This window comes from Lepeophtheirus salmonis, chromosome 12 (assembly GCF_016086655.4).
Source record: "Lepeophtheirus salmonis chromosome 12, UVic_Lsal_1.4, whole genome shotgun sequence".
NCBI lineage: Eukaryota > Metazoa > Arthropoda > Copepoda > Siphonostomatoida > Caligidae > Lepeophtheirus > Lepeophtheirus salmonis.
In genome coordinates this window covers 8190832-8207878 of record NC_052142.2, presented here as the reverse complement: position 1 = coordinate 8207878, position 17047 = coordinate 8190832, and the positions used below count along the sequence as shown (strand labels likewise).

Here is a 17047-nt window from a genome sequence, read left to right as displayed (position 1 = left end):
ACTAAAACTATTTACTATCAACTTTAATGATATAATAGGTAAACATTTTTCGTTGTTTCTGCACATTTGATAAAAATATAATCAAACCTGCACCCGTTTTTGACACTCTTGAAAATGCAACATATGTGAAAATACTGATTTTGGTAAAAATAAAACAATTTTTTTCAAATTTTTGGTACTGTGATTGACTTATTTTCATTACTATTGCTAACTTGCCATGTTCTGTCTTTAATCATAATAAATATTGTTGATACATACTAAAATTAACTCACTCATCCTCTTCATAATTCCCTTTTTTTATTCGTGTTTAATATACGTTTTGTTGTTTTTTTGTGCATTTTCGAATTGACAACCCATATCTTAAAAAAAATACAAGAAATCGATCTTGCTTTATGAAAAAAATCAACTTAATAGTGAAAAATCAAACTTGCCCTCCAAGGCCCAGGAATCTCGTCTTATCACAATTAAACATATCCTTAAGTAATGAACTCCAAATTCTGAGCAAATTTTATTTTATCTCTTTTTTTACTATATAACTTCATTAAAGCTAAATGTAAATACTAATCTTTCTATTTTTTCGTTGGTTATGTTTAAGATAGCGTATTCGTACTAGTAGTATATAATATTATTCTCTATGTACACTAAAATGATCCCGGATCTTTTCACTCTTATGTACTCTTTATTGGAGTCTTCCAAGGAGGGTCAACTATGAAAGCTATGGAGCTTGTCCTTTAAGTTAGGAGATGTTTCCATGTTTTAAAGGAGTTTTATTTTAAAATTAACGAATAGAAACTTGAGGAAGATGAAGGAAGTTTAGATAATCTAGTTAAGAAGGAGGTTTTCTCCTTTCTATCGGGAGTCGTCTTTTGTACTACCAAAAAGAAGTATGGGAGGATCAGCGTTGTTTATCCTCCTAAGAAACAAAGATCATCTCAAGGTTCTTTCCAATCGATTGGTCCAAAGAACCGGCTGTGTCTTCCTCAGAAAATAAAGTGATTTTTTAGTAAGAAGGGAACTCCTTCTCATTAGGGTTTCAACTTTAAGTTCTATTTTAAATCCTACGTGCAAGAATTTGTTAGGGTATCTCCGGAGGTGGAGATATTGATTGGGTTAAATCGGAAGTTGGCACAGCTCACTAACGGGTCTGCAAAGGGACTACTCGTTTTTTCAGACGGAAAGGAAATAAAATGGTGGCCACATAGTACAGCCCACTGAGATTGATGGGACCGACAAGAGGAAGCTTTAGAACAGGTCATTATTGAATTGCGAATTTATTTAGCTTTAGAGTTTATCTGATATAAAGGATACATATATTCCATATTAAATTTAAAGAAATACAGTGTATAAATTATAATTGAATTTGTTTTCCTTCTTTCCCACTTCTTTGGAGCAAATCTTTTATTTACTCTTTACTTTTAGATTCATTTATGGGAATAATCACACATTGCACATGTCTCGCCACTGGGTTTAATCAAGACCTCAGGTCAAAGGAACCTTCCAGGCCAAACATACAGCTCAAGTCATGGTTTTCGGCGTAATTGCAACCAAAAGTAGCAAGATGCCTTCCTACTTCTTGGAGACCAACGAGAAAGTCTACTGCAAGGTCCTTAGGTACCATGGCTTCCCATGGTTGAAGAACACGTTACCTAGGAACAGCTATATGTTTAACCAGGAGAGCACCACGGGGCACATATCTAAGAAGGTGCATCGTTTCTGCAAGGAGAACATGGTTGACTTTTGGCCGGTAGACTCCTGGCCTTTGTCCTCACACGACGTGAACTCCCTGGACTTTGCTGTTAAGTGTGTCTTGGAGCCAAGATGAACAAGACTTTTCAACCGAATGTTGATGCTCTGAAGATAATTGCATTGAACACTCTAATAATAGAAATTAAAATTTCTTCTTCATCAAAAGGATTAAAGAAGGAAACTTAATAAAGAAAGTAGAAGCGTTTAGAGATGTCCTGATAAATTATTACTCATAGGACATAAAAAATTAAAAGATCACTTTACTCTACCTAATATATCATTGAACAATTCTGATACATAATAAGTACACAATAACTTAGTTGCTAAAAGTCAAAACTTATGAGAAACTATTCAAATATACCCGACTTTCAAAAGTTAGTATTTGAAGCTGTAAAACTTCGGAGAAGCAGTTGATATAAGTTAAAAAGGTGTATAATAGATAGGTTTGTATATTGGAAGCATTTTGAATGTGTCAGTAGAATTGAGGATAAACAACGGAGTAGTTTCTGCATACCCTTGATTGATACCTAATGGAACTTTTTTTTGTATCCTTTCTCTAAAAGCTCCTTGCAGGTAATACAATGAAATGTCAGGACAGCTAAGCTGCTCTCTTCCAAAACATTCTTCTAATTTTCAAGATTACCATGTCCATTTTCTTTTATTTTTTTTTTCATATCAAAAATGCTTTCAATTTACAGCCCTAATAAAACCTATAATTAAATATCGAATTTTAACCTGAAAAGGGAATATTAGCCAACGAATAATCGCTCGTGTTCTTATTTCAACTACCATTTCATGTAGCTCCATACATATATATCCTATAATTATACAATTTCAAATAAAAATATTTATTTTCATGTATTTTTTTTTTTTTTTTTTTCAGGCTTACAACAAATGGGTAAGAATCAATGGCGAAGAAGATCTTTTACCTGGACTTAATTTAACTCATAAACAACTATTTTTTCTTAACTATGCACAGGTAATATATATTTTGACGTACATGTATAAATGTACATACATATTTGAATTTTAACTTACTGTTGGGTGTCATCAGTAGACTTTGTATTTTTGAGCTATTTTTGGCCAAAATGAGCAAAAAAAGATAACTAAAATTTGGAAAAATGAGGACACAAAATATGATAATCGAGCAATTTCTAATAAAGAAAATACAGTTTTATAAGGATAATTAAAATGTACTTTTATGTTTATCATAATAATTTATTCATAAATTTTGCTATATTATCTCGACAAATCAAGATTTTTAGAAATATTTTCTTCTTTAGTTTTTATCTTCGAATAGTATTTGTAGTTTTTAACATACTAAAAGACCCTTCAACGTCCACCTTAATAGTTGGAGCAAATTTGAAGTTGGTTTTATCTTCAGGAGTCTTGTTATATAGAGGCATCACATCATCATCTCCAATGATTATGTGTTCAACTTTATGCCTAAATGAAAGATCAGTACTTTAGAATTTGATGACAAAGTATTTTTCCTTGTTACAAGATTAAAGGGGAATTATTCAATAGTCAATTTTTGGCCAAATTTCATCTTCCTATAATTAGTTGTTGTGAGAATATGGCACCCTCACCAATCCAATCATAACCCTGATTGCATATTATACATAGTTTTACCTCCAAAAAGAGAGCCGAATGGAACAAAGGTTTTTGCAAGTTTTCCTCGAAAAAAATAATCAAAGAATTACAAAAAACTGTGAATAAAATCCAACTTTTTAACATTTATTTCATACCAATTTAGCAAAATGAGCAATTTTCACACAAAAAAGGCCAAAGTGAGCAATTTTCACACGAAAAAGGTCAAAGTGAGCAATTTTTTGAGCGAATAAGTGATTCCTCAATATCTTAAGTATTGTCAACAGTAATCAGATAAGTAAAATAAATTGTGGATTCTCATCATGGCTTTACTTACTTCTTAAGGGTTTCTTTCGTAATCTTGGTTGCATGAAAAGAAATATTTTGTGAAAAAAAAAAAAAATCTTAGAATTTCCAAATCTGTTCGTGCAAAATAATGAGAAATGAACAGATCTGAAACATAAGTCTTTCTGGTGGTAATGTAGATCCCTTAGATACCAAAATATTTTAATTTTACTCTTATGAAAAAGGAAATTGTGGAAGTGTCACATTTTATAGAGATAAATATCCAAGAATAGGTTTTTAAAATCTTCAAAGTAAATCAGTAAAAAGTTTATGGGCACGTCAATTCATTAAAATATATCTTTTTAAATTTTGTAATCCAAAATCGTAGATTGGACAATCTTAAACAAGATTCTATTAAAAATTTCAAGTCAATATCTTTATACACAGCGGATCCCTGAACAATTAATCCACTGTTACTTTCCCTTCATATACTAATTTTAATACTTTACTATAGTTTTTAAGACCCCAAAACTAAAATACTTATTACGATCATTTAAAAAAAAATATTTTTCCAACAATTTATTCCATTTCTTTGTATACTGTGTATTGGTGAACAATTTGAGCAATTTTAACTTCGTGTATTATTCATTTTTTGATTAAATTTTTTTCTTATATTTACAATGTCCTTAAAGCTTAATATTGTTATATAATCATGATAATCGGTATATATTATATATAAAAGATTGTGTTTGTAAGTGTAGATGCCCTTTCTACGTTCCCCCACCATTGATCCTAGGAGGCTGAAATTTTGCATGGGTCCCTCTTTTGAGCTTGGACACGCTAAGACGGGGGTGTCAATTTTTGAGAGGGTCATATGAGGGGGGCTAATAACCAAAGCCCAAAAACCGTTGTTTCCAGCTTAAGGATACTAAATAAGGGGCTGAGCTATTTATCAATAAGTGATTGGCGTTTCAAAAAAACATCTATACAAATAACTACTTTTTCTAAATGTATTCAAAATCAAAAAAGTTATGGACTAAAAAAAAAAAATGGGTGAAAATTGCAATTTCGTTTATATCAGTTGCAAAAAATGGATTTTAATGGAATTTGGGATTAGTAAAAGGAATAAAGTTTGTAAAAATTTGTCTGGAAATTCGTTTGCATATAAATTTGTCAAATAAAAATTGATGTTTAACGGAAATATCTGTCATTTTCTGAACAATTTTTTTATTTTTTATTTCTCTCTCTATTTTTCCATCTTTTCATCAAACATCAATTTCCAGTTTATAAGAAGAAATGCCATTAGACGATGCTTTTTGCACATAATAATACCAACGCAAAAAGTTCGACTGAGTATTTTCAATTTCCGGAACATTTTTTAAAATAATTAATCCAATATTTGCTGAAATGAACCACTTATCGAGTGCTTATTTTTTGATAAAATTATTCTTCATAACTTTTTTGTTTTTGCAGGTAAAAAAAAAATTACTTTTTTTACAATTCTAATAAATGCTATTAACTATTTTGTGCCAAATAACTGCATTTTTTTTTGCAATTTTCTTCAGAAATTTCGATTTAGGAATTTTTGAATTAAATAAAAGATGAACTTCTCATCTAGACGATTTTTTAAATACATATATGTTGGTATTTTATTTGCAGTTTATTTTTTGGCGGGGGAAGTTGCTATGATGAGACTTTGTGGATTACCTTACTTAACCGGATTGATATAGTCTGAAGAATCCAAGAAAATTAAAATTATCAGGATCTTTTTCGAAAACAACGAAACATTTATAATATAATTATTAGTATATAGAAGTATTTTCTGAATATTTTTTTAATTTTCTCAATTAGTTTGACCATTTACAATGTGATTCCCCTCTCCCTTCTTAGCCCGAGCAACGCCGAGTAATCGTTAGCAAGTATATATATATATTATTGAAGGTTAAATCTTTAACTTACATATGGGAAAAAATGAACCCAGTGCGAATGTTCAAATTATAAAGTCGATACCAAATTTGTTAAGTAGTTTTTTTGTATTACCAGAGACTTGAATAAAAACTATATCCCAGTTCGTGAAAACTAGTAAAAGTAATATCAGTGCTGTTTTCACTAAGACAATTAATGTACTCATTTGCTGCTTCTAATATATTATTAGACTAAATTGGATTAATGACTACTGATTGGTGTAATTTAAGAAGGGAGAAAAAGAAAGAAAGTATAAAATTATTTATTCAATCGTGCGTATGCAACGCGATTCCCTCTTAGGAGTTTTCAAGTGAACTTCCACTAAGATCAGCGCTAGATGTTAAAAACCAAACCAATAAAGAGTGAGTTAGAAAATAGACCCTCCATACGACATCTACATCACTATATAATGTAGAACAATTGATAGAATGTGCCAAAAACAATATGTGCGATCATTGTTTTATCTGTATCAAACTCCTAAACAGTTTTACCTGAGGTACTGGGTCGCCTTTGGAGTGTATAAAATAGACAAAGAGACACTGTGCAATGTGTGTAACAAAAAGAAAACACTTGCCCATATTTTTCGTGACTGTAAACAACTTGAAGTAATAGAGGAAATGATTTGTGAAAGACTCCCCTACTAACTAGCAAGATATCCCAACTCAGAAGATAACATTTTTTGACATGGCTCTTCCGTTCAGAATTGGATCCACATCTATTACAAAGTCCTATTTGAGAGAAATTACACTCCATGAAATATATGCTCCAAATGGTTTCGTTTTTTAACATGTGTTTTGTAATTTTTTTAAATTTAAAATTAGTTAATTATTTCACTCATTCTACATAGGTTTAATTAAAACTTGAACTGATTAGTCAAATCATACTTTTTAAAATTTTTTTTGTTGTTTCGCAGAAAAGAAAGAAACATCGTCCAATGTCCAATGGGGTTAAACGTAGATTATGATTTTTTAAGTTTCAATCATGTATTTTGTGATATTTAGCCCAGAAATTTGAATCTGTGACCAATTTTTCCCAAAAATGACAGTTTTTGCAGATAAAATTTTTGAAATCCCCATTTTGTATACCTATAGAATCTAAAATGTACATTACAAAAACAAAAACATTATTTATGTTCAAATTATAGATAATGGCCAGGACTTTAAGATAAAACTGTTTATTCAGTTGTTTCTTCCATAACTTTTGTGCAATGGCCGTTAAAAAGTATGTCTAAGTTAACAAACAGAATCACAAATAAATATTTTTAGATAAATTCCTGGCTTTAGGTAATCATATCTACCGGTAGGAAAGAAATACCAGCTTGATTTATATTTCATTTTATTGGAAATTTAATGAGCTTTATATTAATACCTAATATATACAATTTCTTGTTAAAAAAAAACATTAAAAAAATATATTGCCCAACTCCATAACTTTATTGACATATGAAAAAAATACCGTTGGTCATGAAAATGTTATAAAATTTTTTCGAGCTATATACTTGAAAATTTGATTGTTTGTACCTGAAATAGCATATTCTGATGTGTTTATTTTTTCCCTACTAGATATAGTATTTCAGATTTTTTTTTTTCGATTTGCGCATTTAAAATTTAATGCAAAAATTTGCATTATAAGAGGCCTCAATCAAAGTACGAAATCAGTGATACTCGTGAAAACTTGATCGATTATGCTAGGATATACTTCTTTATGAAAATAATACCAAATTTGAGTCCAACTACTTAATACTTCTGAATTATTTTTCATTACGAAGCAACACAAACTCGATATTTGAGCAAAATATCCACATTTCGGAACACGTGATATTGTGGAATCCTATGACCAATAGCTAATTGATATTGACTAAATCAGGTTTTTAAAATTTTTTTATTGTTTTATATATATATTGTGTCGATGTAAAGAAAATCCAATATTTTCGATCACAATCAATTCATCAGGAAAAAACTGTGAGCAGGATTTTGATATAATGTATGAATTGTAAGTAAAGGTGTCAGTTTAAATCCTTGTTTGTACTGTTTTATTTTTTTTCCTTCTTTATATATATATTTTTTTTTTTTGTGAGACTACTTTTGACCAAAAACATTTTTGCCGAATGACGTTTCTCGAAAGGACAATTTTCCGAACGGACGTTTCGCCAAAAGATAATTTGTCCATTGTACATTTTGCCGAAGAACAATTCGCCAAACGGAAATTTCGCAAAAGAAGAATTTGGGACGTTTGGTTGAAAAATGGTATTACATTTTTGGATGTATACGATTGCATATTTCTATTCAATTTAAAATTATATTATGAAAAGTAGATATTGTTCAGATGTAATATAGGTACATTACTGAGTAGTTGTTTTTTTTGTAGTTTATTTAGTACAAAAATATTTTAGATCCATTTATGAACATTATATAAGCACAACACAGCAGTGGTTCACTGTAAAATGATTGTTGTAAAAAGGTCGTAGATAAAATTGTTGCCTGGTATAATTGTCATATACATTATCATTGTGAGACAACATTGTTGTGGGTAATATCATCTTGAAGCAACATCATTGTAAGCAATATGTTTGTAAGTAATTTCATTGCAAGACATTATCGAGGGCAATTTCGTTGCAATTTATGTTATATTTAGACGACAAAATTATTGAATGATGAAGATAGTTAGAATAAAATATCCATTTCATATCCCCCCCTCATAGGTTGTGCAGGTGAAGGACAGACCCCCAAAGCAGTTTAAACTCCACCACCGCCGTGTTTCTAAGCATTTATAACCTTTTTATTACATGCTATAACACACTTCCAAATTATTTTGTGGGAGATTCTCTAAGAATCAAACAAAACAAATTTATATACTTAAAAATAAAATAAGTATATCATTTACTTGTATTCTTTATCATTCATTGGACTAATGAAGTATTTAACATATCAGATTTTAAGGGATGGATTGTGCACAACCATATTAGTAGAGGTACTAGGTGCTTAGAAACGCAGCTGCAGTAGAGCTGAAAGTGCATTTTGGTTCAGAACTTGTACAGCCTGGTCAGAAAAGCGGTGGCGGAATAATATAACCTGCCTCTTGATCATTAATGAATATAAATTATTTTTTTTGAAAAAGGACACTCATTAATTTATCATAATATCATTTTAATGAGAATTAAAATATGCAATTGTATATATCAATAAATTTTATAAAATTTGTCAGCCAATTGTACAAATAGTCCATGGGCAAAATGTACCTGCGGCAAAAAAAAACAAAAAAAAAACACACACACACAAAATATGGCAAAATGTCCAAGAACCTTTTTTTTTTATAATGAGTGAATTGTTTTTAGTTTTGTTTACTATAAAAAAAGTACATACTTTTTAAATATAAATTTTATAGAATTATAACATTCTATAGTTGAAAATAGCGATGTAATTTAGAATATTTAATACATTAGCTTTTACTTTATAAATATTTAAGTTGCATATTAAAAAAAAAGTGTCAATGTTCGACAGTCGAAAAGTAATGTTGATCATAGGCCATCCAAATCATTACTTATATTTAATTTAGTTCTTTATTGAGAACTCAGCCTAATTAGATAATCTTTGGAGGTATGATTGGGTAATTACGGCATTTTGTCACAAATATTTAATGACTTCAACTTCCTTAAATGTGTTATTTCTATTCTTTATATATATATATATATATGTCATTAAAAGATATGTTCTCGCAACTAAAGGTTAAAGTACATAGTTTTGCGTTATTATACTAGGATTTATATATATATATATATATTTTTTTTTTATCGTTGCGTTTCAATTTTTTGAATACATTCTAGGTATAAATTTTTTCAACTCTGCTCTTAATAAAATGAAAGCAAGCATTTAGTCGTACTAAAATTATATAATTTATGTATCAGATAAATAAATAATATTTGATTATTCCTTTAAAAAATATTGTAAGGTACAAGAAAACAAATTCAAAATTGGACAACTAATATGGTTACGCATATAACTTTTTTATTGTTTCTCCAACTTTATGGAAAATAATCCTGATAAACAAAACTTTTTTATTGTATGACTAGGTATGTGAATATGGCTAAATTGCTTTAAGAGTAAAAGTGGGTTACCGCATTAATCATGCATGTACACTTATACGTGTATACACAATGTGTTTCTAGAAATACGTAATTGAAAATAAAGAATATGCATTTTATATTTTTTTCTTCATAGAAATGATATGCAATAAGTATATTTAAGTTTTTTTTAACTCTTAAACTATTTATTATTTTTAAAGATTTGGTGTGGATCTATGCGACCCGAGGATGCCAAGACCAAAATTCGTGCTGCAGTTCATTCACCTGGGCCAATAAGAGTTCTTGGACCTCTTTCAAATTCTGTGTAAGTTAAACAATTAATTTTTTATCCTGAAGAGTTTATAAAATTATGGACTAACAAAACCTGTTTTTATATATGTAAGTGTTCATCAATAATATTTTCTCAACCATTATAAGAAAAGGTCTATATAGACTTTTTAACAACGTATACGAATGTCGAAAGATATGTCCCCAGGACATTAATCATATTTTGGGATCCAATCAGTAATAACTAAAATGATTAAATATCGCATAGATGATTTATGCCATCTTTAATCAGTTTTGTCTTATGATAAATGAAACATTCCGGTAATGATAATTTACATTCCTAACAATAACAACCGCATACCGAGACTTCAATTATGCCTATTTTATGTTCTTTATTTTTTTAAATCTAAAAATAACTAGAAAAATAAAAGTATTTGACAGAAGTTAAATACAGAAAACTACAATTATAATATATACATATTTATGCTAAGTCAAAAAATAAAAATAATAATTTATTTGAATGAAAAAAGATGATATTGTTATAACTGTTAAAATAAATGCTTAAATATGGCATATATACTTAGTGCCAATACTAATAGAAATACAATACCATTAAGTGGGAATACGTTATACCATAACGCGGGTGAGACTGATGTTTGACTTCCACCACCCTTTTTAATATTGATGTAATGGTGAATGAGTCGTAGTGTGTTTAGTCAAAATCTGTCTTTCTTGCCCAGCATTTAGGCGATACATCAAATGGAAAATTCTAGAAATATTTACATCATAGACTATGATTGGTTTCGTGTTTAGGCGAAATCTGTCTGTCTTGCCCAGCAGTCGGTACGATACATCAAAGTGAAAATTCTAGCAAGTCGGATTACTTGATTGTCGAACCTTTTATTTCGATTAAACTTGGTTAGTGCAAGCTTTATAAAATTCCTTCACATGATGGATGAAATATTTCGGAATAATAACTTAAGTTCCAAATTAAAATATTTAAAAAAAAGAAGTTAATTTTGTATTTATTAGCAGAACTTGGCATATGAGTGAACGCGAGGAGAGGGTGGGAGAGAGACATAAGGTCTACTGGTTGGTACATTGAAATCTGAATACTTACTAATTCAATCATTAATTAAGTTTGAGTAATTGAATTTAATTCATATTGCGATTTATTCAAGCATAAGCAATTAGTTATAAAGTGAAAATAACTTGAGCTCTCTAGCTTACGTACAATTCGAGATAATGATACATGAACGTGTTCGGCGAATTTCCCTTCGCTCATTACAAACAGTTGGGCATCTCCAGGACTATCGTTTACGCCATTAGCAAGTACAAAACGTTGAAGGGGAAGAAGGGCTCTGTCAATAAGGCCAAACAGGACCCGGAGGAGTAAAGGAAAACATCCCAGGCCAATCCTTTCAAGTTCATTAAGGCCCATGCCAGAGATCTCCGGATTTCCCACGATACAATCTAGAGATTAAAAAAGTGGGAAGCAAGAGCCTTGTGAGGATAAAGAGGCCACTTTTGACACCAGCAATGAAATAAACCAATATCTTACATTGCAATACTGTTTTGAATTCTTTTTGACACTTTTGGCCTCCCTAGAGCCCTGATGCAAACCCCCTTGACTAGACCTTTTGGGTGCATATCCAGGGAAGACATACAGTGTCCATCATCTTAAAGCCACTGTCAACCAACACTGGGACGCTATAACAAAAGACTACATCTGCAGAAGGTGCCAGGCCTTCCACATTCGCCTACATGCAATCATTGCCACTAAGGGTGGCTACATTAATGATAAATAGAACTCAGACACATCTATTTATAGAATTAATTTTATTGAAATTCTATACTATACTAAAAATTATTTTTTGTTGAATTTAAAATTCAAAGTGCTGAAATTTTAACGGATCACTCGGTCTAAATTAAAGCTTTATCTTTATGAATCAGCTGCTCATTATCTTATGAATATTGGGGATATAATACAATATTACTACTCTAGAAATATTTCATTTAACCCCAAAGAAAAGCTAATAAAAAAATGCTCAATATCAGGAATACATGATTTACTTCGTAAAGATCATCAATAACCCACAATATTTCTATATTCACAATGAAATACCTTTAATTTCTTAACTTTAAAGTCGTAAATATATGCTACAAGTTGAGAAGTAAAAATTATTGATTTTCCCTTTAATAATCGCATTAGATTATTTAGTTAATTAATATACTAAAGCGTTATAACGTATATTTGTCATAGTAAGTTAAATAAGTATGGTTAAATAAAATTTAAAAAAAACACCGATGATTTATTCTTAAAAATGTTAATTAGATGTTTTATGCGGAAAATCAGACAAATTAAAATTGAAAAATGATTCGATGTAAAAAGTTATTAATATTTTATAAAACAAATGGACTCAAAAAATTATTAGCTGTAATTGTAAATTATACATAAACAAAGTTAAATGAAACATTTTTATATTAAAATAAATATACTAATTAGAAGAATAGAATATGTTTTGAGCACAAATATATCTATAAAAGAGACTAATTAAGAGTATAGAATCATCTTCCACTTGTTATCTAATGACAAGAGAGACTCATAAGTAATATAGAAATAAGTAGTGAGATTGAAGTGTTCAATCTATATTTATCACTAACTCTACCTTATAAATGGAATTGATATCAATGTGATCGAGATGATTTATTTCTGTATTATCGACATCAATAGTATATTAATAATTGATAATAGACAAGGGGTTTTCCTAGAATTAGTCTGATGTCAATCCTCAATTCTACTCTGAGTCCAAGAAGGACTTACAATTATAACACCGCAACAGATCCTCAGGGTTACGCTCTGTCTCTTAAGAGAACACACTAATGTTTTGATCGGGTTTTGAATATAATTGAATCTATTTGGGAGAGGATATTCACTATTCATTAAATAATAGCAGGCTTGTTGAACGGAACGTATATTTTTTTTAAGGCTGAAAGTTAAAATGAGATTTTAGCGTTCTGTTCCAATAGATTATAGTAATTTTGCAACGGGTGTAGTTGTCCACGGGATAAGTATCCTAGAAACACGACTATGGAAATTCAGAGACAATTTTTGAGATCAGGGAGGAACCTAAAGCCCTAATCTCTTGATATTAATATTTATGTAAATGTGAATTAACCACTGTAAAAAGTAAATAATTACTATTTATTTACCTTTTACGCAGTAAAACTTTAATTTATCTTGTACTCAATGAAAACATTCTCACACTCTTAATTATTTCAAGATTACTTCAAAGGCAAAAATAAAAAACAAAGACGCACGCAACATTTTTTGTATGGATTTAAAGTACTTCACATTGTGTGGATATTTGAGTTAGATGTTAGGTTTAACGTTACTGGCTACAATCAATGTTAAAGGTATTTGTATTAATCTTGGCTGCAATGTATTTTTTTTAATGTCACCATACATGTAAGAGTTTAATTTAAATGTAGGGGTTTAGTTTGAAAAAAACAACTATTTATTTTTATGAAAAATATGCAAATCATATGTTCAAAAGTTTATTTTATATTTATAAAATGAAAGACAATATTTCAAAGATATATTAAAGTCAATTATAGACTTTGAGTTCAAAATTCTGGGATGAATTCAGATATCCGAGAGTGTTAACTATACATTAAAATCTCCGTTTTATCTATTTGATTTAATTTGGCCCTAAAACTGTTTTAAAAATGTAATTTCCTAACTCTATATATGTGGTGGTGGATTTTGGCTACTTTAAGTACAATTTGCGATGTATGCAAAGGATTATACAGAATCCTTTGTTGATTGAAAGGAATTTTAATTTGTTGGAAAATGTTCAATTTTGAGAAAAAAATAGTCTAACTTCCTTTTGGGTTGACGTGCTACAAATATGCAATTTTATTACAATGACTCAGTGCCATTAAGAGTTGGTTTTTTTATGATTACCATAGACATTTAAGAGAATAAATCTTTTGCGCCCCGACAAACATGAAAGTGGTTTCTTTTTTCTACGATCAATCTAATATAGCAGTCTCATTTGGAGTATCCGACTTTTGTATGCCTAAAAAAATGTACAGCTTCATATAACGAGCGTATTAGTGTATGTATGTATAATGTACAAGCTTGGTACTACCTTATAATTGGAACGCTGAACGGAACAAAAATAAAGGCTGAACGATGAACATAAAACGAAAAAAATTGAACGGAACGCTAAACAGAACAGCAAAAGAGAAGGACGGCTTATGACCCTGAATAATAATGACTACTCATAAGGAAAAGAAAATTCACTCTTCCGATTACCAATTCCCGAAAATTTGGCCTGTTAAAAAATTAACAAAATTTGCATCGCTATATATTATATACAACATACACACAGATTGAAGTATGATACTGATATCAGCTAGATATAAAATGTAAAATGGATTCATGAATTTATATTAATTAATATAAATCTTATGTTATACCTTTTTTGAGTTTTTTATACATAGATTCAGCTGCTTCAAGAGTTAATTCATCAAAACTAATTAAAACAGCTGAAAGAAAAATACATAGGAGCTTCTTTTTCTTCTTCTGTGCAACAGTACAATAATAGTTCAACATAATTAAAATACCTATTCAATATAAACATCAATCCTTTTACATATACGTGCTAACAATCAAGGAGATTATGGGGGTACTCGTGGTTCTGAATTTATATGAAATACGCTGAATTTTGCTCGCAATGAAATTTATTTTTTCGGAAATAGAACAAAAAACTTAAGATCTTATTTAATTAAGTTGAATTTGCAAAAAAAAAAAAAAATCCTGGGTTTAGTAGTCCCATATATTAATAATTATTTACACTCAAATAGAAAGTGGTTGGGTGTCTCTATATTTTTCCCACAAAAGCAGGAAATTTATTTTCTTTGATATATCTTGCCTGAGTACGTGTAATAATTTGATATTTTATCCAATATATGGAAAAATCCAACACTACATTACAGAAGGTCCTCAATACATCTATTGGATTGAATTTTAGTTACAGTCGTTCCATTTTTCTCTCAATCAAGCCTAAGAAGTGTTTTTTTTATCGTTTTCTGCCATCTTTAATTAATTCTCGAATTGTTTTGTTCTTCGTTCCTTTTGGGAAGTTAAAAAAATATCTTTCTAGCCAAATATCTTCTTATTAAAATCTGTTTGGGTTAAAATTTCCATATTTTCCAATTCTTCACATAACCTAAAATGGATATTTTTATGAAGAAACTTCTCCTTTAAAATTAGTAACCTTCTAATTGATAAAATTCGTCATGTAGTGAAGTCTTGCATTCCACCCAAAAGTTTTTGGGACGTGCTAAATATTACGTAAGGACTTTAATGAACCCACCTTCAGACAAATTTTGGGTAGAGAAAACTATGATTTTGGCCATTCATCCACACAAATCCAGCCCCCCGATTGCACACAAAACATGCTGAAAAAGGGTTGAATGTTTTAGAAAAATGACTGCTTCAATTTTGAATGTCCTACTTCAAAAACAAGTAACTAAACAATTCCATCTATGAAGAACCAGACGACTCTGATTCTTTGTCTAAATTATTTATTTCCCAAAATTGCACTTTTCTCTGGAAGAATTAAGTGATCACCAAAGCAACCCTTATATTATAATTCTATCAGACTAATTATACAAACAGCAAAAAAAAAAATCCTTACCTATACAATTTTTTTGTATTTCAAAAATTATAAATTACGTAAATTTATTAGCTGCAAAAAGAAGTTCATTTTCCAAATTTTCATCCCTATTCTCCGTGTGGTCCTTCTAATCACCAGCTTTGTCTGAAAAAAACCTCTTGCTTGGAACTATGGCTTTAACTTTAAAAATATTTACTTGATTCTCTTATATGGTAAAATATAGTTCATGGCCTCCGAATCATCTACAAGAAATGGTCCACCTTCTGCCTGGTGAAGTCAGTGATCTTTGGTATATTTGCTACTTCCCCCTTTGCTGTTTCCTGAGAGAGTTGAAAAGAATGTATATACCTCATAGCAATCGCTTAATTTAATAAGAATATACTGGCAATTTCTTGTTTCTCGTTTTTTGTTTCCTGGTTGGACTTAAAGGCTGGTTCAATAGTCGCTTTCTACTCATTTCTCTTCCTTTTTTATGGTATTTTATGTGCTATTTTTGTAAAAATACAAATATTAGCCTTTTATTTGTGAACTGACCTTAAGTTGCAATATGATCAAATTAATTTTGTTTATTGTTGGTCTTTTTCTAAAGTTACTCCAGTTTCGAATATTTCTAAAAATAAATAAAATATAGATCAAACTAATGATTTGAAAATACTGAATTAATATAGTATGTTAATTTTGTGAACGTAGGAGACTAATTATCCGAGACTTTATCTAACATTATCTTCAGACGTAATCTAATAAAAGTGAAAGCTACAAAATAGGGATATAATGGAAATTTAGATTTAGGGAATAACAATTTTCTAATCTATATCCATTTATAAGCTTCAAATGTTTTATTTTTGGAGAACCACACCTCATACCATATCTTCTGACCACGATAAGATTTTTGTGTGTGCTTAATTACTATATTTTTAATGTACAATTATTATAAATTATATATATGACTGGTTTATTATTTAACTAGTTTTGATGCTTTTTATTCTTTCTATATAGTGTTGTGTCAGTCCTTATCTAGGACTGAAAGTTGCAGTCCCGTCGAGTTCAGTCCTAAAATCTTATAAATCTTTTTCCTTGATAAATCAATTCTATTACTGACAGTTCAAAGGACCTACTGTCTTAAGGACCCGCCCCAAGGACTGATAGGAACGGTCCTAAGACTGAACTGGACCGAATAATTAAGAACTTTCCCAAATCTTTTTCTTGAGTACTGAGTCTAGGTGGAGCATGCCAAATTATTTTCAAAATGACTAAAGTTGATTTTAATCATCAGTTTCCTTTAACTAAATTTTGTTTTGAAGAAATGATAACTGTACTTGTGCTAATTGAAACTGTACTCAATAGTGAACCACATACATCTCTGTCAACATATTCCTTGGAATGAGCTGATTACATGTTTTATTTTAATGGATCTCTGGAGAGTTTA

General features: G+C 29.8%; 1 protein-coding gene across 7 annotated transcripts in view; it reads left to right on the top strand.

Annotated features, from left to right (window-relative positions):
• LOC121126920 (uncharacterized) overlaps positions 1 to 17047 on the top strand; it is a 172984-nt gene that overhangs the window by 108036 nt on the left and 47901 nt on the right. For all 7 annotated transcript variants that reach the window (XM_071891966.1, XM_071891967.1, XM_071891965.1 and 4 more), the window contains one exon: positions 9868 to 9971. In XM_071891966.1, coding sequence (XP_071748067.1) covers positions 9868 to 9971 — 104 coding nt within the window. The remainder of the gene's footprint in view (positions 1 to 9867; positions 9972 to 17047) is intronic.